General features: G+C 41.7%; 1 protein-coding gene across 4 annotated transcripts in view; it reads right to left on the reverse strand.

The window, feature by feature from the left end:
• Positions 1 to 215: 215 nt before the first annotated feature.
• Positions 216 to 26,234, reverse strand: part of Mapk1 (mitogen activated protein kinase 1) — a 67,169-nt gene continuing 41,150 nt past the window's right edge. Inside the window, exons 4-9 of one of the 4 annotated variants that reach the window (NM_053842.2) lie at positions 24,409 to 24,525; positions 21,485 to 21,599; positions 21,115 to 21,246; positions 11,747 to 11,856; positions 8,763 to 8,888; positions 216 to 4,530 (exon numbers count right to left, since the gene is read on the reverse strand). In NM_053842.2, the coding sequence (NP_446294.1) occupies positions 8,772 to 8,888; positions 11,747 to 11,856; positions 21,115 to 21,246; positions 21,485 to 21,599; positions 24,409 to 24,525 (591 nt within the window). In that variant the 3' untranslated portion in view covers positions 216 to 4,530; positions 8,763 to 8,771. Of the gene's footprint in view, positions 4,531 to 7,561; positions 7,743 to 8,762; positions 8,889 to 11,746; positions 11,857 to 21,114; positions 21,247 to 21,484; positions 21,600 to 24,408; positions 24,526 to 26,234 lie in introns of those variants that run through there. The other 3 variants (XM_063270242.1, XM_006248658.5, XM_006248659.5) reach the window with 3 other exon arrangements.

The following is a 26,234-nucleotide window of genomic DNA, read 5'->3' on the forward strand; positions in this document are numbered from 1 at the left end:
GATTTGGTTCTGATTAAGTATGGCAATTGAGACGCTGGCTGGTTTAACTGTGGTTATGGGATGGAGCCCATCAGTGTTAATTGAGACAACTACCAGGCTTCAGCAATCAACATGCAAGAGAGTAATTTCCATGTCTTCGCCAGGAGCAGATGAATGTGACACGACAAGTGAACCCCATTTCCTGAGCAGTTTTTAAAGTGGGTTCTCGACTCTCAGAAGGGCAGAAGCAGGGTCTTTAGTTAATAGGGATTTACTGACACATGCAATGACATAAAAAACTTTTAGGAAGACGTGATTGATATTCGCTTGGTACATGTTATGTGGTATGACCCGAAATGTATTTTTCTATCTTCTGCATGCATGGCAAAGGACACCAACTGCCTTTCACAGGAGACAGTCTGAGCAGAGCCAGCTACAGCTGAGAACAGAGGGAAGGTGGTCAACGTTTGGCTTTAGTGACCTAAAGCCTGTCTCTCCTTATTTAAACATTTCCCAGTATTTCTGATGGGTAAATAATCACTGTACTGCCTCCAATACTGACAAGAAACACAAGTTTGGCTAACAGTTGTCAGTTCTTGCTGTGAAAAGTCTGCCTTGGACATCTGTCCTGCACTGGAGCTACTGAAGGCTAGTGGTGGGGAGGGTGTGAGGCCGCCTTCCCTTCCCTGTACCCAGGGTCTGAAGGACCACCTGGAAGACCTGATGGAGACGACGGCCCCAGTCACCCAGAGCATCAGTCTGTGATCTTACTGTCAGCAGCACCCAGGAAAGTCAGAAGGCACTCTAGCTACATGGAGTGACTCAGCCTTCTGAGCAGCGCAGTTACCCTGGCAACACAGTGAGACAATGTCATGATTCTAAGGACTTTTTTTTTTTGGTAATTCTTTTTACAAGTCAGGTGCCATAAACATTCAAATAATGAATTAAAAGGCATGTTTACAACATCAAAAGAATTAAGGTGAAATATAAACCTCTTACAATTTTTATACATATTAACCAAATCACATAAGCCACAGATAAATGTTCAAGTTTAACAATATAATGAAAAAACATTTAAATTCTTAATAAAATCTTGCTTCAACATTCATTTTTTAAACTCACCATTATCCTAAATCATCTATGCAGTTTGGGATACAATACCAAAAAGGCATCCACAGCACAAAGCGGATACAAAGCCGTGTCAGAACTGTCTGGAGTGCTCTGAAGGGTTAAATGGTACAGAAAGGCAGCAAGCGTCAGACAAGCTGGGGTAACCTAGGGACTCTGGATCCCCACTGTTGACCCAGCAGGCCAAGGTGGACACAGCATGACAAATGACAGCATTTACTCCATTCTTATATTTCTTATCTGGGTTATAGGGTGCCATATTTCAAACACTAGCACTACAATTTTTAAAGCACAAATGCTTTAAAAAAAACTTGTAAGCAAAAGAATTGCTCAGATTTTCAAAACCATCACATTTACAAAAATATTTCCCTTAAACTTGGAATTGCTCCAAAACACTGATTTACAAATATAAAAGTAGTATGAAGGCCCAAAGCATATGCATATTTGAATGTGTTACCATATTATATAAGTCACCAAAAGTTCAAACATAACTATTAATAATGTAAGTATTATCCTAAGCAGATGAAGTTTCCTCTAAGTGGTCTGAATACTATGTGGCATGCAGTGTCTACCTTTGTGATTCCTCAGATAGCTGCTGTTAATTCACAGCTTCCCAAACTAACAGTCACGCCCAGCCCAGCCATCGCTCGTACTCATAAGAGGGTGAGGGTGAGGGCAGTATGGATGCACCACACAGCAGGTTAGTATCAGCTCTGAGTGCTGCTATCAGCATGTGCTCTCTGGGATGGTTGGATAGCTTTCCTCTTCATGCCAAGTGTCTTCATGTTTTTGATTTTCTTTTATTTTTGCTCACATTTTAAGACTTGGACAAAAAGTCCACCCACCAGACAGCTTATCTATGCATATGAATAGCAGAGGCACTCAATGACACCAGACATTTTTAGAAATGTGAGAATCAAAATAACGGAGTGTTCCTATACCCGACAGCTATGAGCTGTCAGTTACAATGGCTAGAGGAAAGCCACACCACCTGTGGTACAGGCATTCGGATGCAGTGAGTGCTCTCATGCCAACCCCAGCCCCCACAGTACCAGGAAGAGTTCAGTCTTCAACAAGATGAGGCTACGGTTCCCTTACTCAGAAGACTGCAAATTAATCTCATGGGATTAAAAATATGAAGAAGAAACAAGTAGGAGAACTGTCAGGGCTTTAAAAAAAAAGACAAAAAGAAAAAGGAAAACTGACCACTACTCTATCAATGAAAGCTGAACCTCCCCTCCTTCAGTGCCAGGTAGGGTTCATGTGTGGATGTGAATAGCGGGGCTTTACACCAAGAACTGAGATCTGGTTCCTGGGATGAGCCGTATGAGGTGTGAGTGTCCCCTGAATCTGGTGGCAGGTGCCATGGGGGGGGTGGTGGTGGCGGGTGCCATGGGACGCTGAACAGACACCTGCGCCCCTCCCCCCACTCCTGGGGGCAAGAAGGCCCTTTTCAGAGGGAACCAGACTCCACCTCGGTATGTTTGTTCTGACTACTTGAGACCTGGTTTTAAGAGAGGACCATGTCAGATTCATTTGCTCTTCAGGGCAGAAGGGGAGGACCTTTCTTTTGGTTTCTGAGACAGGGCCTAGAAAGTCCCAACTGTCTTGGACCTCCCTATGCAAACCAGGCTTGCTTCCAATTCAGAGACCCACCTGCCTCTGACTTCTGAATGCTGGGATTAAAGGTGCATGCCATCTTATGTAAACTGATGTGTGGGGCAGTGCATGGGGAGTGGGGTGGAGAGAAATAGAGTAAGGCCCATGAACAGTTCTGTCTGAAGCACAAGTTATAAATTGATTAGGACACACCGATCCAGAGGAAATCAACACTGCATCTTATCATCGGTGTAAAGATAAAGATGTACATTTATTTCCATGAGTTACAAGTGCATTGCACTGCTGTTCATACTAACAGGCAGTCTATAGAACCCATTTTCCATTGCTATCAAAATAAAATAAAATAAAATAAAAACCAAGAAAATAAAAGGACAGTTGAGAAATGAAAAGTTAATAATATAATTATCTTTCCTATATTATCTTCTGGGTAGCATTCTCTTCATGGAATACAACTCAGAGGTCACAACAGATTTCACTCAACCAAAGGATGTGACACTTGGACATTGGTCTCTGCACAGAGACCTTAACAGTCATGCAATAGCACAGTAAGTATTGAACAAGGCAAATTTCTCATCAGAGAGCAGTGAGGGGTTGGGAGGCACTGCACTGGGATAACACCATCAACTCCACAGCACACAGTGCAGGAACAAAATATAGGAGAGAAGGAAAGAAAAAGAGAGCTTCAACAGTTACTGCTAGCCTTTTATGACGTTAACTCAGCAGTACCAGAAACATCTCTAACTTGGCAACAGCTTCGTGAGGAGAGCTCATGAAGGCTTTATTACATACAAGTCATTACACTGCTGAAAGATGAGCTCGCGGTGCTGACATGCTGCAGGAGAAGAACTGTACACTTTCTCACTCAAAGATGCAGTGTTCCCTTTAACTAAATCCCCAGGCAGTGAGCATGGTTACAAAGCAGCCTTCTGTGTGGGACAGTTCAAGGCTGTATGGCGCTCCACCCTGAACATCTAGGTCAGCCTGCTCTCTACTTTTCTGGAAACTTCCACAGCTTTGTGCATGTCCATCTTGCAGCGAATGACAAGCACAGCTGTTACTTTCAATCTCTGGCTAAGGATAGTGTGTAACATTTTGGCAAGCACCACACCTCCATTACAATAGAGTAACCATAGAAACCTGAAGAATATCATTGCTGGTGCAATGCTTCCTCTCTATTTCATTTAAACAATGACCACATTCTTAAAAAGCTGGGAAAATACCACATAGTTTAAATTTGGGACTTACACGATACCCAGAAAAATGCCCCAAAGGACTCCTGCAACAGAAGCGCCTGCCCCTGCAGCCTGCACCACCATCCAGGGCCGCCCGAAAGCTCCGATCTGAGCAGACAGCTACAGCCAACAGATGGCGTGTAAGTTTGGAGCTGTCACTGACTTAAGGTGCCTTATGTCTTAGCCTTCCCTAATGTAAGGTGGGTGGGCATAACTGGAACAAGTCTGTTAAGACTTGCTCTGAGGAGGCTGACAGTTCAGTAGGTGACATGTAGGAAGGATTCAGGGCAGGGAGGAACCACTGCATCTTTCAAACCAGAAAGCAGTTACTGACTAAACAACAGTGAGCACTTGAGTGCACTGAGTGCAACTGTGCAGGGCCTGGTGCAGGAGAACTCTCTGGACTGAAGAATTCCGTGAAAGTATAAAAGCCACTACGACCAGAACTGCCCCTCGGAACGGCTCAAAGGAGTCAAGAGTGGGTAAGCTGAGACGGGCTGGAGACAGGACCAGGGTCAAGAACTGGGGGGACACCGACATCTGAACGCGTCCAGTCCTCTGAGCCCTTGTCCTGTAAAACAAAGATAAACTCAGGAGTAAGGATTGAGCCATGTGAGAACAGTAAAGGCAACAGCACAAAATGGCAAAGTAAAAATGTAACGGGATGAAAAGATTGTCAAAAGATCACTGCACTCTCACACCCACACCACAAGTGTAATGTGCAGGTCCTAAAGGCTCTGCCCTCATGCCACAGCCATCTTTTTCAGACAATTCTTAAGAGCTGAGTTGGTACTGTGTGGTGGTCTGAATGAAAATGGTCTCTGCACGCTTATAGGGAAAGGCACAATTATTAAGGTATGGAGTTGTTAGAGTAGGTGTGACCTTGTTGGAGAAAATGTGTCACTGGGGGTGGGCTTTGAGGTTTCAGAAGCAGAAGCCAGGCCCAGAGGCTCACTGTGTCTTCCTGATGCCTGCCAATCTGGATGTAGAACTCTTGGCTACCTCTCCAAAAACCATGTCTTACAGTGAGCCATTGTGCTTCCCTCCATGATGATAACGGACTAAACCTCTCAACTATAAGCCAGCACCAATCACATAAACTTTATAGGAGTCGCTGTGCAATTGGTGTCTCTTACACTCATAGACTTGCTGGCTTCCCAAGATACCCACCATTCCCACAGTCAAAACCAGAGTTTACAAAGTCTTTTCAAAGTATTGTGTCTTCTTTCTCTTCTTTGGAAGACTCCCTTTCTCAGGATGACTGGGTAGGATAGTCACCTGTGCTCATAATGGGATGTGTTGTTAACACCCAAGTTTTCTCTTACTAAGAACAACTAAGCCCTGGTGGGCAGTGAGGATAGTAGACTGGGATTCTGAAAGGTGAGAGGTTGTTGCTGATTCCCAGCGGTGGATGGTGGGAATGACCACATCTATCGTCCAGTCAGCCTCCATTTGTCTGTGTTCAGAAAAATGGTCACCTGCCTTACCTCCAGCAGCCTGCATATGGCTGGCCAACTACAGTGTCACCATGGGAAAATACAAGTCACATCTCTCCTCACTCGTATTATTTATGTTTTTACTTGGGAGATATTTTACTCCAAACCAAATCTACTCTTACCATATTTAAGCTGACAAAGTGCTCACTGCACAGTAACAGGTGAACTTACTCATTGTGTACCATCTTTGAGAAACAGAAGCACTGCTACATAAATCCTGCTGTGACCTGGGGTTTTGATAAGGAAATCTAGTTGAGTTGATACAGTGACCAAGTGCTTCAAATGCCAAGAAGATCTCTCTAGAAACTTCGCTGATTTGATATGCTGTCCCCACAAAGATCTAGTGCCGTTGCTCCAATAGGAAACAAAGCACTTTCAGGAATATGTCTTTCACCTGCCACCCAAGAGTCAGATTGGAGCCTAGGTGTTTTGTGGCCCATACCTTTAATATTAATTAGCACTCGGGAGGCAGATGCAGGTTACCTCTTTAGTTCCAGGACAGACTTTACTGCACAGAGAAATACACTGTCTTAATAAACCAAAAACCAAACGAAAGTCAAGGTAGGAAAGATGAGGCCACAGGTCCACTGTGTATATAGGGTGACAGGTACATGAGGCCCTAAAATGCTTCTATCTTCCAGGAGACCGAGGGGAGCTGAGGCTAAATTCTTACTAATGCATCTGCTTGACAAAACTCATAAATAGGCAGATGAAGAAGAAAAGACCTATTTCTATATTCACAGCTGAGCACTCAAGACATGGGTCTAGATGAAGGTACTACCAACACAATACCCTTTATTTACATTATCATTGGAAAATCCCATAAGCAACGTACAATGAAGCACCCTGACCTCTTCTGACTGCTCACTTAGGCTGCCATACTGACAGCTGGTCCTTTGAGGGAACTTCCAGTTGACCTCCCCCTCCTTCTAATGTCCCCGATCTCCTAGCACTCTCTATCCTCAGCTTGGAGCCTGTCTGAGCTCCACAGTCTAAGGTCAGGAACAACGCTCCTTGATGCTGTGTGTGGACATGTTTCCAGTTCTGTGGCAAAGACTGAGCACTTTAGATTGTTCAGTCTTGGGCTGCCTAAGCTATAAGTGCATGTGTTCGCTCTATTTAGAGGGCCTGTTATTAACAGCAAAATGAACCCCAATAAGACCTGTTAGTCAATAAATGCTTTAGTGACACCTTCTTCTGGATTAATTTATTTAAAAATTAAGAGCAATATTTATTTTATGTACATAGTTTTGCACTGTATGTGTGTGCAGTGCCTATGGAGCCTAGGGGTAGGGGGCACCCCTGGAGCTGGAGTTATAGGTGGTTGTGAGCCACCATGAGGGTGCTAAAAATTAAACTCAGGTTTCCTGGAAGGGATGCTGAGTAATCACTCTTGCACCACATTTTTATTTTAAAGGAATAAATTATAAGCCAGTATAGATGGAAATGCGCCCTTGAAGTGCATAAACTAAATAGAATGTGTTAACAGGTACACATAGGAAAAGATGGGTTGATAGAAGGAGAAAATGAGTGCAATCAAATGTTAAGGATATCTAGTGGTGGGATGAGAATCTATGTTAAAATTCTTTCAATTCTGCAGAATAGTTGATAATAATCATTAAAAGAGCACTGGGAAGAAGATAAGCTGTAAGCAGGTGTGGAATAACTGTGGGGTCTCAAGCAGTAAACTGCTGTAATCCAATTACCAACCTTAGGACTGCCTTGGCTGTTGGCTGCAGTGTCCACAGACACGACTGTCTGTCAAACGCTATCTATAGCCTCTTCTATGCTACTTCTGTAAAACTCTTTCCCTATCTGGAATGCTTTACCTCACTGCTTGTTTACATTCTAACACAAGTTTTATTCTCTCCTTTTACCACATCCTCTAAGCTCAGCCTGGTACATATAAACCCTGAGGGGTCAGTGTAGATCCTACCTCCTTGACAAACCTTTTCTTCTCAGTTTCTCTTGTCCACATTGTGTGAACCAAGATCTGAGGCTTCTGACACAGCGAGAGAGAGAGTTGTAGAATAAGATAAGTCAGGAGAGTCTCCACGACAAGCATTTGTACTATTTCTTATCAGGTGACATACACGGAGGATTCTATTATTGGGGATTGATCTGCGGTTGTGCTTTATTCAAGAGTAGGTCAAAGGTGCTGATGTACTATGAATCTACCCAAGAGCAGATGGCAAAGGACAGGAACTGCAGGATGAACAAAGCTGCCAATAAATCCCATTCATCTTCAGGAGGGCTGTGTAGTTCCTACCAATGCGGGTGGGGTGTCCTGTGGTGGGAGTAGGAAGAACACAACTCCTGAAATGATTTAAGTGGTTATGGAAAACGGTGGGGAAGAGTTACATGACTACAGACTAGACTGCCACTCTGAACACAGCTGTTTACAGGCAGCCCCCCTCTCCTTTGAAAGCAATGGAACCCGGCATCTATGCTGTACTGCACACCCTCTCCAGTCCCGACTCAGTCTTTTACAGATGGAGCTACCCTTGAAAATGTAGTTCCTTTTGGGAGTGTTCTGAACTCCTTTTTCTTTCTTCCCATGAGGTGCCTCCTCTCTCTTCTCCTGTCTTTTGCACAGTCTCCATGATTTTCCCCTTTTGTGCTCCCTGCCTTCCTTGGATATCCTAGGCTTACTTCTATCAGTGTTTGTCCTGAATGGCTTCTATATCTGTGCTTCAGTCACATTGTTTAGTGAATAAAATTCTATCCTTTGAAATCTTTATTTTTAAATGTTTTTATTAGTATATATTAATTATACACAATAATAGGTTTCACTGACATTCTCATACATGTATAATGTATTCTGAGCATATTCACCCGTTATCTTCTTACCACTTTCCTTCTCCCATTAATTCCCCTTTCTCAAATGCAAGAGGCCTTGGATTCAATCCCTAATACCTCAACCAACCAAAAAACCAACCACACAGTCCCAAGGCCACAAAAGTTACACGATAGAATTTTTCAGTATTTAAAATGTCATATGAAGTAAAATAAAGTTTTTGGGAATAAATGTCTCAAAGCTGTTCATTCCCATGAGTTATTTTCTTACATAAAATCCCACTCCCATAACACACATGTCTGTCACAGTGTCTCAGAGCTGCTACTTCATTTCACGTCTTCATAATCTGTGAAAGATGAAGTCTAACGTCCTCATTTCACACCATGAAGCAATCAGAATGAATGCTCTATCAATCGAAGAGGGCAAACTGAATTCTTTTTCCTTCTAGAGATGTTTTATACCACCTCTCCCTTGCTAAGGGGTTAACTGTATAGTTAAAGTTCTAGATACCTGACCAATTTAAGATCTGTATCCTGGCTGGAATCGAGCAGTCTCTTCAAAAATGAGTTCTTTGAGCTTCTCCTTAGGTAAGTCGTCCAGCTCCATGTCAAACTTGAATGGTGCTTCAGCAATGGGCTTTAAGACAAAAGGAGCGTTTACCAGTCACATGCTGTCATGGTCAAGGGAGCAACTATTAATTTATAACACAACTCTGGCTTATAGTCTGACATTTATAGAATAAACCCAACGTTTTACAAACTCTGAAAGCCCTAGGACTTGGGGGCACTGTTTATGTGTGCTCTAAACAAGGGCTGTGGGTACTATCCCAACTACAACCCAGAAACAAAAACTGAGTGCACATAGCTAACTCCTTAGAGTACTCCACTGAACTTAACATACACCCCAGAATAATTTTCAAATGTTTATTTTTAAGCCACCAAATATCTCAGATAACAGAAGTATGAAGTAGTTGTAGGTTTATATAATCAAAACACAAAACTAGCCAGGCCTGGTGGTTACTTATAATTCCCCACTACTAAGAAGACTGAGGCCAGAGGACTGTTAAATGTGAGGTCAGCCTGGGTAACTCAGGGAGACTGTGTCACACAGTAAAAGAGTTGGAAATGTAATCTCAGTTTAGAACACTTAGTTGGCATATCTGAGACCTGGATTCAATGCCTACTACCACAAAACAAGCAAGCAAACAAAGTGTTAAACTAAGTAAGATAAGTATACTTGAAATATACACATTAACAGTATGTATGAAGAAATACTATGTTGATATTGTTATCTGAGGAAACATTATAAAGCTATTAAAAATGAAGCCACAAGGAATAATACATGCTTAGAAAAATATAAAACTGGGAAGGAAATATTTTCTTCAACCTAATTTAGAGACATAAATTTTTGACAGTTTTATATATAGCCCAGTTTCATTTTGACATTTAAAATACTTCTGCCTCAGCTTCCTGGTTATTTTGATTACAGGTGCTACCTACCCACCTACCTGCCTGCCTGCCTGCCTGCCTGCCTACCTACCTACGTTATCTATCTGAGCCAGAGACTCCGTGTGCCCACCTCCGTGTGCCCTCACAGCTCTAGAGCACTAGGATTACAGCACGTATGATCATCATGTTGCCTTGTGTATTTCTTGGGACTAAGATCACAACTTCATTCATGACAACCAAGCACACAACTGAATGAACGATACCCTAGCACCATTATTTTGACTTCTTAACAAACATGTTTTACAACTAATACTCTGTGTGCATGCATGTGGGAGCACATACGCCAAAGTACAGAAGCAGGGAGGGCGGAGGACAGTCGAGGACGTCACTCTCATTCCACCACACTGGTCTTGGGAAACGAACAAACTGTCAGGCTTTGCAAGTGCATTTACGCACTGAACCATCTTGCCGGCCCCATATTTTGGTTTTTAAAAATTCCTACAACTAAAATGTTACAGGCCTAAGGTGGACAATGATACTAGCTGTCAATCAGTATATGCCTAGACCAGCAGATCTCATGTAGTACTTAATCCTCACACACAGACTCAACACTGCACTATATTTGGTCATGTCAAAAGAATTCCCACCTGCAAGAGGACTGTCCCTCGAGGACAGTCTAAGTGTACAGACTATGTAAGTACCCTATGCACAGCATATACTGCTGCAGTTTGCTGAGCATTAACAGCAGAACTTTATGAAATAAATACCCAGTACAAGGGGCTAAGAAGAACCTGAAATCTTTACGTTCCCATCAATTTCTATGTTATCAACTATATTGCAAGTATTTTGCAAGCTCCCTTAAGTGCTTGAAGGGTAGTCTTGGATGTGGAAGAGAACACCAGTTAGATAAAAGCTTCATTTTGATTTCTACAATCCTCCATTTTATTAGCTTTTAGCCAAGATGTTTTCCTTTTGCATCTAAATTTGAATACTCTCTACTTGCTTTTTCCTACTTAAGAACAGACTTTATTTTCTATTCACAGAGGTCCCCAATTAGAGAGTCCTAATGTTTTAATTCACTTTGCATTTTCCTTTGTTATCCTTGATGGAATAAAGCTCACTATGGAGCCTGCAGAGGACCCAGAGAATACAGCGGGCTTACTCTGGAGAGAACACTCTAAGAGGTGTGTGTAAACCTGTCTAAGGAGCTACCACACTGACCTCAGGTGTGATACCTACCTCATCAACTCTTACCACAAGAGCTTATGTCCTGTCTCCAGGGAACAGTACACTTGTTAAAAGCCACAAGGTCACAGTGTGAGCCACTGGCTGCCTAACTCCTCACTCTCACTTCCTCAGGGCCAGGGCACAGTTCATGTAGTTTTCTCTGCCATGGATCACTGCAATTTTCCAGCTGTGGTGGTGTAACAACTGGGTTCCACTGGCTCGTGCTTTAATACTTGGCTCCCAGTTGGTGAACTGTTTGGGAAAGATTGGACACTGTGGCCTTGCTGGAGGAAGTGTGTCACGGGAAAGGCCTTTGAGGCTGCAGGAAGGAGACTTATGTTTTGAGCTCTCGGCTTCTGCTCTCGGGCTGTGCTCGGCCTACCTGCCTCCATGCCCCTGCCATGAGCTCATGGACTCTAACCCTCTGAAATGAAATACTTCTGCTTTTGAGTTGTCCTGGTCATGGCATTTATCACAGCAACTGAAAAGTCGCTCTAAAGGCCCCTCTAAAGGCTCCCTCTTCTTACGCTTCACAGTGCTGCAGCTAATCCCCGTACATGCACTGCTCTACCTGCTGCAGTTAGCCTGCAGGAACTCTTCGGAGGCAAACACCAAGAGTCAAAGGTAGGGACTCCAAGCTGAGTTTGACAGTGCTCATCCTCAACTGGAGGAGGGGCGGGGGAAGAAGAAGAGGAGGAGGAGGAGGAGGAGGAGGGCATGCCATAACGATCCTTAGGAAAATCTTGACAAGGACATGACTAGGGCTTCTGTTGACCACTGAACATTCCTGACATAGCAGCCAGGAGCATAAGCTCTTACCTCATCACTTGGGTCATAATACTGCTCCAGGTACGGGTGGGCCAGAGCCTGTTCAACTTCAATCCTCTTGTGAGGGTTAAATGTCAACATTTTATCCAGTAAATCCAGAGCTACAAAGAGAAAAAAAATTTGTAGTGGTGAGAAGCAGGACTTGTAGCAAATGCTTTCCATTTTCTATTGAGCTAGCTCTCAAGACAGTGGGGCAACACTCTATGTCTCTCTTTAAAACTATATATGGATAGGGCTGCAGAGATGGTTCAGCAGTTAAGAGCACTCACTATTCTTCTAGAGGACCCCTAGGTTCAGTTCCCAGCACCCACTGTGGCAGCTCACAAATAGCCTGTAGCTCTACTTCCAGGGTGTCTGGCACCTTCACACACAAGCAAGACACCAATGCACATACACACACACACACACACACACACTCTCTCTCTCTCCCCCCCTCTCCCCTGTGTGCGTGTGTGTGTGTGGTGTGTGTGGTGTGTGTGAGTCTCAGTGTGTTGGCTGTATGTTGTGCACCAGGTGAGTCGTGTCCACAGAGGACAGAAGTTGGGTCCCCAGGACTAGAGCTACAGATGGCTGTGAGTAACCAGTGTGCGTACCGACTTAGGCAGCTTTTCAGCCTTACTTGTACATCTTTTCAAACTGTGAACATGAGCACTGACAACATAGCAATCACCGATGCCAATGCTCAGAAAAGGGGAATGAATGGACAGCCAAAAGGAAGTGAAGACTGGGACCCAAACCCAGATTTGCCTACTAAACTTTGACATTTCCTATATTACTCAGTTTTGTATGCATCAAAAATAGAAAGCTGGGGGTATGGCTCAATAATGTGCTTGCTGTATTGCAAACTTGAGTTCGGATCTCCATTATTTACATAAAAAGGCTCAACAGTGGGATTACCATTCCAAGGAGGCAGAGACAAAAAAGATCCCAGAGGCTTGCTGGCCACTCATTATAGCTGAATTGGTAGCTGCAGGTCCAAGGAGACAGAAAGTGTTTTGGGGAAATGACCAACATAGATCCTTGGCCTCTACAAGCATATAAATGATGGCACCCACAGAGCAATGTATACATATATTCATAAACTATACCCACATACCCAAAGAAAGCAGATGACAACTTCCATACAAATGCACACAAATGTGCTTGCACATATCTGCACATGCATGTACACCATTAGAACTAAAAGGTTTCACTTAGGTTCATACCAAAGTCATTTTTCATCCTCAAAAATATATTTTGACCAATCCATAGCTAATTCTCACCCAAACTCACTTTTCTCCTCTAATTAAAAACAAAAACAAAACAAACTACTGAATTCAATGTTATTGACAAGAATCTGAATGTGAGCTATCCACTGCAACATGACCAACCTCCCAGGGGCTGCACCTCTGAAGAAAACTGGCTCTCCCTAGGAGCCTTGAGCTCCCTCAGTGATCCACTCGAATACTGACTAGGTTGGTTTTGTTCAAGTGATCTTAGGGAGCAACCACATGAAAGAGTTGAGAGTATAGACCTGTCCTGGACAGAAGACCTCTCGTCCCAAGTCTGTCTCTTTTGCTCCCCTCTGACCCACCTCTCTACCTTTCATCCCTGAGCTCTGGTGGATGTCCCAGTTAGGGATGAGCTTATTCTCCACACGCTGTACTTCTTGGTATTAACCTCCATATACTGCAAAGAGAAGTTTCTTTGATAATAATCTAGGCTGGACTAACCTATGGATATAAGGACTGAGTATTCAGAAGGCAAATACTGTACCGATTTAGCAAAATGAGAGTAGTAGGTTCTTTCCTAGGATCTCTCTAGTCACTGATTCTTGGCTAGATTTACACTATACCAAGCATGAGTCTTCCTAATGATGAGGAATTAAGTGTAGCCAGATAGTCATTGGTTTACAAAATATTTGTGCTCTATACACCAATGGATTCACCCTGATGGCAGGTTGGTTTTGTAGTACACTGCTGGGCGAGACGGTTGAATGCTTTTTCCCTCCTGCAGCCTACCAGCACTATGAAGGCTGGCCATCAGAAAGAAGCTTCTAGTTTAGTATTATCTGTGAGTGAAATGTATGGTGCCTTTCATAGGCTCTGCATTTGAATATTAGATCCGTAGTTGGTGGCACTGGGGAGGATGAAGGGGTGACCTTGCTGGAGGAGGAACTGTATCACTGGAGGCAGGCTTTCAGGTGCTTAAAGACTTTCACCACTTCAAGTTCACTCTATTTCCTGTTTATAGTCTGAGATGTGAGGCCTCATTTTCCAGTTTCTGAGGTATTGCCTACTGCTAAAATTTCCTGCTACCATGGATTCTATAACTCTCTGGAATGATAAGTCAAATAAACTCTTTCTTGTGTTAGTTGCCTTGGACATGGTGTTTTATCACAGCAACAGAAACAATGTTTATATGGCCTTTCCAGCTGTCCATGTTCTCTCTATCCCACTTTTGTTTTACCTACTCACTTACCTCTCCACCATCTGTTATTCCTTTTCCCCTTTCACATTTTAAAGGATCGTTTTGTGTGTCTATGCACGCGCACCCACACCTACACAACACGGCTTCTATGTTAAACTTTAATTTTTTAGATCCTGGTTGATCTAGGTTCTGCTATTGGACATAATATAATAACAAAAAAACTAACCAATACAAGATCTTTTCTTCAAGTTAAACTCTAACAGACGCCTCAAGGTATGGAACAGACAAGACACCCTGTCTTGGGTATTCACTTTCAGATTCTCAAGCAGTACTGAAAAATCCAAGGCTTAAGTCTAAAAACTTATCCTAAATCTGGAGAACTCATAACCAGCGAAGAGAAGAACACAGCTTTTTAGACATTATGACACTAACAAGGCAAAAATTCCAAACACAGGCAATCTATTTAATAAAAAGCTTCTTCTTACAGAGATTCCTAGTTGCTTGCAGGAGCAACATCAACTTCACCCATCTGCAAACTGGTACATGCAGGCAGCACCCCACAGGGCTGTATGCAAGGTCAAGAACTCAGGCATCCTCAATCAAAGCTAGTTACACTGAACACTCACTACACGAGATATGCTGGGCAGTGGCGGTACACGCCTTTGATCCCAGCACTTGGAAGGCAGAGACAGACGGATCTCTGAGTTTACAGAGCAAGTACCAGGACAGCCAGGGCTACATAAAGGAGCCCCGCCTTGAAACCCAAAAACCAACCAAACGAAAACAACAAAAGAGATGATTCTGTTGTTTGTAGGAGGGTAGGACCTACCTTACTTCCCAATCCTCATCTCTAAGAACCCTACAATTCTTTCCTATGGATTGCCTTGAGAAATCTTTAAATTAAAGTCATTTTGGTTGGATGTGATGGCACTTGGTTACAAACCCAGCATTTGAAGGATGAGGCAGGGAGGAGTATTCTGAGTTTGAATTGGTCTGGTTTAATATAGACAAGCTTTCTCAAAAAACCAAAAAACAAACAAACATACAAACAAACAAAAAACCCCAAAAAACAAAAAACAGAAACAAAAAACTAACAGAGCATAATAAAATCCCTGCCTCAGACGAGTCATTTACCCAGTTAAGACATCAACTATGCAGCAAAAATGCCTGGGGAACTATAACCCAATTCTTCTAACAGCATTATTTGTAAGCCCATGGGATAGTTCCAGTCAGTTCAAACTAGTTGGCTTTCAATAAGGCTCTTCAAGGCAAACAGACAATTTGCAGCTAATGCAGTTCTAAGACACATCTCTTGGTTTCTTCCAGTTTACAGTCTAGTGGGTCCTTAAACAACCTAGTGAACATTTACAACAGAGTGCCCTCCTACTCTAAAATAACTAGACCTCAGGTCCCGTTACCACGCAGTTTTCTCCACTGTTCACAGGACAAAAGGCGAGAAATGGGAATCAGCTGGCAAGTGATAATACCATAAGCACAAAGCCTAACTCCTACACACCAGAGATCTGCAGCTACTACTCAGGTGAACTGTGGCCACCGTGTGTATGCTTTCTCCCACTTTATTTCCCATGAATGACTGGATATCCCAAGGAAGCTGAGATTATAGCTGACTAGGATTATGAATACCTTCACAGATTCCTACATCTTCTAGTACTTTAAAAGGTTATACATAGAACAATGGCCAGACAATTCCCATTCTTTTGCCCTATCTACCCTTGTCTTAGCCAGATCCTGGGCATGGGAACGGCTGCCACAGTTCTTCAGGTCCATCTTACCTGTTCAGTTAAATTCTCATCTTAGATCAACGGGGCAGCTCCAACCTTTTCTGGATGGGGCCAGGGAAAACAAATCTGATTTAATAAACTGCCGTAGTAACAGTGGTCCTCAAACTTTCAGATCTCAGAACGTCTTCAGTAACCTTTAAACTTTATTGGAGATGTGCTGCTTGGAGAGCTGATACAGAAGAATCAAGTTCATAGGCAACAAGGCTGCCTCAAAACATCAACCAAAAGTCTATTTTAAAAGGCAGCTAATTCAGATCACAGATCCAGTAAGTGTCTAAGTACTTTTCTTCAAGAATACTTTAGGTGCCTCATTTTGTCACACAGAATGTCAACAACTTGCACTGAATTTGGGATGACTCTTGCTATTTCATCAACAGTATGCTTCCCTGCCCCCGGCAACATTTTCAAGTTCGAAGCTGTGGCAGTGGAAGGAGCCCTAGGCTTGGTGCTGGGGCCACATAAACTCGCCTGGTCTTGCTTTCTGCATAGCCCTGGCGGTCCTCAAAGTTACAGAGATTAATCTGCCCCCACCCACTTCAAGTTCGTTGCCAACACCCAGTCAGACTTGTTACAATCACCAGTACCTCAGCACCACGAAAGCTGTGCCACGACTCCTGCCCCTGACGTCCGAGCATTTCTGCCTCCACTTTCCATGTTAAACCGACCCCTCCCACCTGCTGTTCCAATCACAGCCTTCCAGTGTGGTGTGAGTGCCGGTGTACACGTCTATGTACCAGCCAGCACTGGTGTGCAACCTTGGGTGTCAGCCCTCTCTCTTAGACTTGTTTAAAAGACAGGGTCTTCTGTTCATCTCCGTATACATCAGGTTAGCTGACCAATTTCTGGGGATTTTTTTTCCTGTCTCCACTTCCAAAGTTTAACCACAGGAAAGCGGGAATTACAGCCTCCCTGTGCTCCTGTGACTGAGTTTACATGGTTGTACAAATCTGAATTACCACAACGCAATTGTTTTTTAAAGGAAAAAAAAAAGAGATTAATTGTATTATGTGTATGTGTGTGTACCAAGGGTGGGCTTCGCACTTGTTGGGGTCGCTAAAGACACCACAGGGATGCTGAACCCAGGTGCTCTTGCACAGTGCTAAGTGTTTTTATGGGGCAAGCCATCTCTCCAGCCCTTTAATTACTCTTATAGACCATTCTCCTTATGTTTTTCTTTGTTAAATAACTAACTGCTATATTGAAGAAATATTTGTAGCTAACATTTTTTAAAAGTATATGAGTGTACATACACCTGCATGTCAGAAGAAGGCAACAGATCTCATTACAGATGGCTGTGAGCCATCATGTGGTTGCTGGAATTTGAACTCAGGACCTCTGGAAGAGCAGTCAGTGCTCTTAACCGCTGAGCCATCTCTCCAGCCTAACAGGAAGTACCATTTAAAAAAAAATGTATTTGATCACTGACTCTTTTGGAATTCATTTTCACGTATGAGGAATAAGTTACACTAAATTTATTCCAAATGAAGATTCAACCATCAGCTGCAACCGTCTCTCCTCACCCTTACTGAAGAATTCTAAGCCAAGACTTTTTTAGGAAAAAAAGAAAAACACAAAAACAAAAAATAGCTGCAGGTATAACTGGCTCAAAAGATTCAGCATTAAAAAACTTTCAAAAGGGCTGGAGAGATGGCTCAGTGGTTAAGAGCACTGACTGCTCTTCCAGAGGTCCTGAGTTCAATTCCCAGCAACCACGTGGTGGCTCACAACCATCTGTAATGAATCTGACCCCCTCTTCTGGTGTGTCTGAAGACAGCTACAGTGTACTTATATATATAAAACAAATAAATTTAAAAAAACAAAACTTTCAACAAATATGTAAAAAATACTAAATTTAACTCCCTCTATTCCCAGACAGTGTTTCTCTGTGTAGCCTCGCATACAGCAGTCTAACCTAAAGCTGAGAAAGTCACCTGCCTCTGATTTCTGACTACTGCTACTATGACAAGCTCAATTTCATTCTTAAAGCTAAACAAATTAAATACTACACCCAGCCGCAATGTTGGTAGACCAAAAAGTAAAACCTAGAATTTTTGGAACAAAAGATCCAAGACAAAACTGCCCAACTTTCCTCCAAAGACCCTTAAACCATGTATGTTATGGTTGGTTTCCCACAGCCTTAACCAAATAACAGGTAAGAGTTTTGAGCCTGCTGTTTTAATAACCTGGGTTTCATTAAAGAGGGGAAGGAGGTGGGAAAAGGAGAATAACCACAGACTGTTTGGGCTTGTTATTTTGTAAAGATGAGTAGCCTTCCCTTATTTAATAGTTCCTTTATCTATAATTATCATTATTTATACTTAGAATCCCCACTGTTTCTTTCAGCTAAACAATTGAAATCTTGAGTTCCTGGATGTTATCCACTCAGTTTAGGTCATTTTTATACAAATCAGGGCTGTAGTTCTCTGCAAGTAGGTTCTTATTGTTAATTTTATGTCCAGGGTTGTAGCGGCCAGGATGGTACAGAACCAACGCTCAAATCTTTTTGTTAAATGAACAAATTCTGTGAGATATAACACAAATCTTTGCAGTTGTTCCTATTATGAGGATTGTATTTCTATCTCTTGCACTAGCTGTCGGAATACTTTGATTTAATCCACTGAGTGTGACAGATTGCGGTAGGAAACATTCTCTAACAACATCTTGCAGCTTTTGTTTGATGCCTTCTTCTGCAACGTTCTTGCCACCAGACACCTAGTCTAGTCTATCACAGAGGAGAAAGAAGTATAAGAAAGAGTACTAACAGTGAGATATGGTGAGGCTGCCTTCACCCATTCTACTGGAGGGGAGCCAGAAACCTCCCTGCCCAGTGGAACCAGCCAAATGGACTTATGAACAAATACTTGGTTGTCATTCCAAGTCCTACGTTTTAAAGTGGCTTGTTTGGCAGTTAAAAACAGTAAATACAACTCACGTGTGCTTTCACATCTATTATGAGGCTTGATAAGGATGTTTATAAGTAATCCCCATAAAAGGACACTATGTACATTCTGATATGGAAAGATCTTCAAAATACAATAATGAGAATCTTAGTTATGGGACCTTAGAATACAGATTGTTTTATATATGAGAGGATTGAGGCCTAGGGATGTTAGGTAGTATCTGGGCTGCAGAAGCACACTGCTGTCTGCACACTCTTCTACCTTCCCCAGTGCTGACACTTCCCTGGCTTTTTGTTTGTTGTTTGTTACTAGCCAATTTTCCTAGGCTTCCCTCAGACTTTTCACACAGCTCAAACTAGTTTTAAATTTGATTTGCCTACCTCAGCCTTCCAAGTTCTGGTATTATGGCCATGTATTTCATATCACTCTTGGTTTAATTCCCCTTTTTTTTGTAGCCCTGGCTGTTCTGGAACTCACTCTGTAGAGTAGATTGGTTTCAAACTCACAGAAATCTGCCTGCCTCTGCCTCATGAGTGCTGTCTGGCTAATTTCCTGGGTTTTAATGACATTAATTCTTATATGACTTTTAGGGAAATAAGCAGAAAGTCTCAAGTAATCTGATACAAACCAGATGTATTTAGGGGAGGAATGAGGGGCTGGGAATAGGTTGGCTTACATCTTAACCATCAAGTTTTCTGATGTCTAAACCCTTCTAAGAAAGCAACTCTGAAAAGCAGATAAAATGCTCAGTACATGATATACACAAGCCAATCTAAAGGCAATGTGTTGCAGCCAACAAGAAGGCTTAAGAAGTCATGGTCCATTCAGCCAAGACTGACTACCTATGTTTGATCCTGATCTTATGTGACAGAAGGAGAGAATCAATTCTTGCACGCTCTCTGACCTCTAAAAAAAAAAAAAAAAAAAAAAATAATAGGTTCTTAAAAGGTAATGAATCGTGTGGGTCAAGTTCTAATTTTTAAAACTGAACAATTAAATAATCATGATTCTATACATATCTAACTTTGTTATAGCCACAAGATGCTAAAAGCTATTATGGAAAACTAGACCTGGTGGCATAGGAATGTGATCCCAGAAGCTGAAAATTGAGGGAAGAGGATCACTTTGAGTTTAAAGCCAACCTGGGTATACAGCAAGACTGTTATAAACAACCCCCTCCCCAAATTTTGAGATTCTTGTAATTAGGAACATTTCTTTTATACTTCTAAACATTATTTGTGATAACATATTGTACTGTATCAGAGATGAAGAGTTTCTGGAATCCTAACTCAGGTCCATATATAAATTGGATATGTAAGCTGAATGTTTCTGGGCTGAGAAGACAGTATAGTAGGTAGTGTTTGCCTGGACATCTTGAGGACTTGGTTTCAACCCTCAGAATGCACTAAAGGTCAGGAGGGTACGCAGAACCCTGGGCTTGCTGGCCAGATAGATAAGCAGTCAAAAAAAGTTGGATGATGACACCTGAGGGTTTTCTCTTGTCTTATAAGATAGTAGAGTGCAAACTCTCTTTCTCAACTGAATGTTAATGTTTAAAATATATAAAGGGGAGCAACATGTAGAAAAATGTTAAGCTCTTAGCAGGTGACTACTATAAAATCAATGGCAAGTCAGACAAATGCACTGACATGAAAAAAACCAGACAACTGACAATAACATTTAAGAAAACAATGTCAGGAAGCAAATTTCAAGTTCTAAAACTATGCCTGCAATTTAAAAACTTTTTAAGTTAAAATACTACAAGTTTTTAAAAGTGAAAAAAAAATCTTAGGTAAAAATACGTATGTACATTTTTATCCATAAAGACAGGAGGATTAGCAGTTACATCAATGAGCAGCCTTCTCCTTGGCCCATTCAGATCCCCAACATGCCCACCTCAGTCAACTGTGTGTGTGTATGTGTGTGTGTGTGTGTGTGTGTGTGTGTGTGTGTGTGTGTGTGTGTGTAAGAGAGAGAGAGAGAGAGAGAGAGAGAGATTGATTTCTGACAATATCAGCACTATCTAATGAAGAGATTGATATGAAATAATCTACCAGTTTCTATGTAAGAGTGGCCTACGATCTTACCCACCAGCCATCTTTCAAGTCTAGCACATTTTAAATAAAGCATTACCCAGTAGTCACAAGTTAACTTGCGCAGTTTTCGGGCTGGAGCCTAATAACTTAGCCAACACAGTAAGCAAACCTAAAGCTAAGCTTAAGAAAAGCTGTCGTGAAGCAAGTCTTACCTTTGGAGTCAGCGTTTGGGAACAACCTGTTCCACGGCACCTTATTTTTGTGCGGGAGAGAAAGCAAATAGTTTCTAGCTTTTAAATTTATTATACAATTCAGATCTTCCTGTGATGGAGATCCAAGAATACCTATCAGACAAAACATTAGCTGTTAATTGTCAAGATTAAGGACAAATTACTACACACATCACCTATGGGACAAAAGAGATTCTGTACTTAATGTACTGAATGTACTTAATGCACTTCAAGTTTCTACAAAAGGATGTTTAATATTTTTAAAGTAGAGAAGATGTAAACAGAACAAACCAACCATGCCAATAGTGAGTCTGGTGTGACTAACGTAAATGGAAACCGTGCTCAAGCTTACCCAGGATGTGATTCAGCTGGTCAAGGTAATGCTTTCCTGGGAAGATAGGCCTGTTGGATAGCATCTCTGCCAGGATGCAGCCCACAGACCAAATATCAATGGACTTGGTATAACCCTGCAACACAAAGGGAGAAAAGACAGAGTAACAGAGTGTAGTGTCCACAACAACATGAGGAGATCTCTCTATGTAACAGCCTTGAGGCAGATGAGAGTTGAGCATCTTCTTCGAGACAATCATTGGGAAACACAGGGACACACAGAATGAAAAACAACAGATTGGCTTTCTACAGAGGTGCCATCAGGGGGTGGTGATGTACACCTTTAATCCCAGCACTCAGGAGGCAGAGGCAGAGGCAGAGGCAGGAGAAGCCGTTCTGCTCTGATGATGAATTGCATTGTGGAACTGTAGGCAGAAATAAACTTTTTCTCCCCAATTTGCTCTAGGTCATGACATTTTATCATAGCAACAGAAATCCAAAAAAGACAGATGCTGAATCATTATAAATACATTATGTTTATCTCTTGAAATTATTACATTAGAACTTCTGAAATATACCTCAGTCCATTTTTAAAAGTTAGAGATTTAGAATTATTACAAACTAGAACTAGAAAAAGTACTAATGCTCATTATTTATATATCATTCAGCTAATTTTTATAAAGTTGGAAATCAACTTACATGAATAACACTATATTCCTGGAACAACTTTATCCATTTTGTAAATAAAAAAAAAAAAAAAAAAAAAAAAATCCAGGCTGGACGCCCTTCTCTCCCCACCCTAGGTGATGGTTTCAACATTCATCTTTTCTATTTACTCCTTAGGTTCTTTCTTTTTAAAGGAAGTCTGTTCAAAGTCACATAGTTTATTTCAATGTAACAATAGTTCAAGATGCTTTCACAGGGAACACGAGCTAAATTTTGTGGAAAATGTTAGGTATAGTAATAAGTGAAAAGGGAAATGTAAGCAACAAGAGAAAAAAGCCAACCAGTAAATTTAGAGTGAGTTGATTTTGGAAAACCAAAGAACCAGTGACTACAGTAATGATAAGACAGGATTTTAAGTAATTGTTTCTAAATCTCTTGTAATCTACCAAAGGTAAATAAATGGATCAATGAAAACCGCAAAAATAACATATGCGAATAAACAGATAGGGAATGAGGCCTCGAGAGGGAGAAGAGCCTGTTCTAGGGCTGGGACAGGAGTGTACACAGCAGTCCGCAGCAGCTGATGCCAAGGAATAGCAGGGAACTGTCCAAGGCTGCTTGCTGGGGAGTGGTCCAAATCCTGGAGAGTGAGTGGATTGTAACTCAAGAGAATAAATAATAGGGGAAACTAAACGACAAAAGGTAGTAATAGTTATCTTTCCACTATCTTTAAAAGAGTTTGATGAAAAACAAAATTTCATAGTCAAACTAGTTCCTCTCAAACTAGGGACTAAGCTGCAGTGTTCTGGAAATGATCCAGAAACTGCACTCATCATAGCACATACAGTTTCTGCCTTTGGATATAATGAACTTAACCTCGTTTCTTTCTTTCTCTTTCTTTATTTTTTTAAAGATTTATTTATTATATATGAGCACACTGGGTTCCTATTCAGACACACCAGAAGGGGGCATCGGATCTCATTACAGATGGTTGTGAGCTACCATGTGGTTGCTGGGATTTGAACTCAGGACCTCTGGAAGAGCAGTCAGTGCTCTTAACCACTGAGCCATCTCTCCAGTCTCTTAACCTCATTTCTTGTTATCAACATTAAAGGCACACACAAAAGTGAAACCCTGAGCCAGTGCTGCATTCCTCACAAACAGCATGAATTAGATAGAGCGGGTCACATGCTGTGTGCTGAGACACTGACTATGCAGTTTGGCAGAGGACTCCTGCAGAGGGCCCAGGAGTTTATTTCCCAGCCATACTGAGCAGCACACAACAATGCCTGCAATTCCAGGGCATCCAACACTACTGGTACCTTTAGGCACCAAACATGTGCACAAACCCATATAGACACACAGTTACAACAAAACAAACAAAACAAAGAACAAAAACAAAAAAACTACCAGGAAAAAGCAAACGCATATCCAAACTGAACCTCAATGTTGTAAACAGTGCTCAATTTTGCCTACCATCTTACAATTCTAACGAAGAATGCATACTTCATTTTCCCCCCTGGCAGTTGTAAATCTATTCAATCATCTTCAATTGCTTTTTGTGACAAAGTATTAATAGCCTGGGCTGGTCTCAGGCTTGTGGTAATTCTACCTTTGCTTCCTGAGTACTGACATTATGCTTGCTTGTCCCCCTTTTTGTTTCTTTTCTTTTCTTTCTTTTTTTTTTTTTGTGGAGAGAAGGCCTCTTTATGTAGTCTGGGCCGTCCTAGAACTTGCTAAGTAGAATCACAGACTTCTGTCTGCTCCTGCCTGCATGCGAGGATTAAGGACATGCACCACCACCTATTAGCACAACTCAGGCCTTATTAGCAGAGTCTGGATGGCCTGATATACCCTTCACAACAACTCGGAGAGGAGGAGCAAGGGTTTCAGTTTGAAACATAACTACCCTATAATTTCAATGGTCCATAGTGGCTCTGTTCTCTCTGCACCCAGTAATTTTGCTGGAGAGATAGTCTTCGTTATCAGACAACCTGACCTTTGTAGAACAGCTCTGGAACATTTGCACAGAAACACACCTTACTAGAAACCCCAATAACATAAAGAACAGGTATGGACGTTGCCATGGGGGGTATTTTAGTAGTATGTATGGGGAAGGGACATAGGTGTCTACAGTTATTGTGACTGAAGATGGTGAACCCTAACCCAAAAAGTCCAGTTCTCAAACAGCTCGGTCCAGACATACAGTCTCTGGCTCTGTCCAGATATACAGGCTGAGGGCTGGAGAGGAAGGTTATAGCCATTGTTTCTTTTTCTTACCTTGGAATTCAACATAATTTCTGGAGCTCTGTACCAACGCGTGGCTACATACTCTGTCAAGAACCCTGTATGATCATGGTCTGGATCTGCAACACGGGCAAGGCCAAAGTCACAGATCTAAAGGGAAAAAAGTGGAATATTATTTAGAGAATCTAACGAGCTAATATAAAAACACCATGAAAGTTAAAAAAGGAGTATCAATAACAAGGATAACAAGCACATGATATCAGTACTATGTTAGACACTTCCTGGAAATTACAAAGTCATCATTCCTTAATCTTCAACAACCTGAGAGGAAGTGAGGACAGTGCACAGGCTGGAGTGAAGAGATAGGCTAAAGGGTCAGTTATGGGCACAGTCTGACAACTACCCTTATGTCTCATCTCCATCAACTACTGTAAGCATGGCACTCTCACTTAAGTGACTTGAGCAAAATCATCTTAGAGGGGCTAGAGAGATGACTCAGCAGTGAAAAGCATAAACTGCTCCCACAGAAGATACCAATATCCACACTGAGTGACTCATCACTGCCTATAAATTCTAAGAGAACTGACACTCTTTCTGTCTCCATGGGCACTCACATACAATGTGCAGACATATAAATATAAACACACGAATAAAATTAAACCTCAAAACCAAAACTGTTGAGGTAAAAATCAGCCAACCTATCCAGAGCCTGTTTTTCTCCAAGCTACTGTAACTCACAGGATCACTGCTGATATGCTCCTTAATTTGCCCTGACCCACTTCCTCAGGCTACCACTTCTGACTAACTTCCACTTTTTAATTAATTAACTTATTTTATGTATGTGGGCACACTGTTGCTGCTTTCAGATACCAGAAGAGAGCATCGGATTCCCATTACAGATGGTTGTGAGTCACCATATGATTGCTGGGAATTAAACTCAGGACCTCTGGTAGAGCAGTCTAACAGTCTTAACCACTAAGCCATCTGTCTAGCCCCATCCACTTTTTTTAATTTCAAAAATACTTACTTCTGTACTTTTCACATAGCCAATCTGATAGTTTTAAAGCTTTTGTGTTCTGAAGATAAAGAATTTGTTTTGATGTTTATTATTTATTTTATGTGTGCATGCATGAAGAGTAAGGCACACATACGGTAGTCAGAGGACAATTTTCAGAAAGAAGTTGAATCTTTCCTATTTTGTGGGTCCCAGGTATTAAACTCGGGTCATTTGTTTTGGGAGCAAACACCTATATCAGTGAGCTATTCTGTCATCTACCACTGTTTGGTAGAGCGCCCAGCTCCTCACATTCTTTTCATTTATAGGAGCACTCTGTAAGCTCTTACCATCCAACTGTTTAGCAGCTGCCTCACAGACTCCAGAATGTATAAATGTAGATATGCTCTACTTAGGTCCATATAAATACAAAATACTTAATTCTCTGGTCCCTAGGAGATGGGACACAGTTCAATAGAAGGCCATCTAGAAAACAGATTAATTTGGAGGCTTGATTCTATTAAGTCAGCTAAAAATAAGGAGCTGTGTTTTAAGAATAGTAAAATCTAGCGCAAGGCCCTGGGTTCGGTCCCCAGCTCCGAAAAAAAGAACCAAAAAAAAAAAAAAAAAAAAAAAAAAAGAATAGTAAAATCTTTAAAAGGCAAATGTTTTGTTGACCATTTTTTGTGTGTAGCACTTTTAAGTTATTAGCTTTAAAATCAGTTACTTTTAATAGAAACAATTTGACCAAAAGCCTGTCACAGAATTCTGAGACCAAAAAAAAGCTTAAGGAAAACAAAAACCCAACAGTCTGCACTCTGGCCATAAAGCAGGACAACAGAGAAGAAACAAGTCTAAAAGATAC

This window comes from Rattus norvegicus, chromosome 11 (genome assembly GCF_036323735.1).
Source record: "Rattus norvegicus strain BN/NHsdMcwi chromosome 11, GRCr8, whole genome shotgun sequence".
Classification (NCBI taxonomy): domain Eukaryota; kingdom Metazoa; phylum Chordata; class Mammalia; order Rodentia; family Muridae; genus Rattus; species Rattus norvegicus.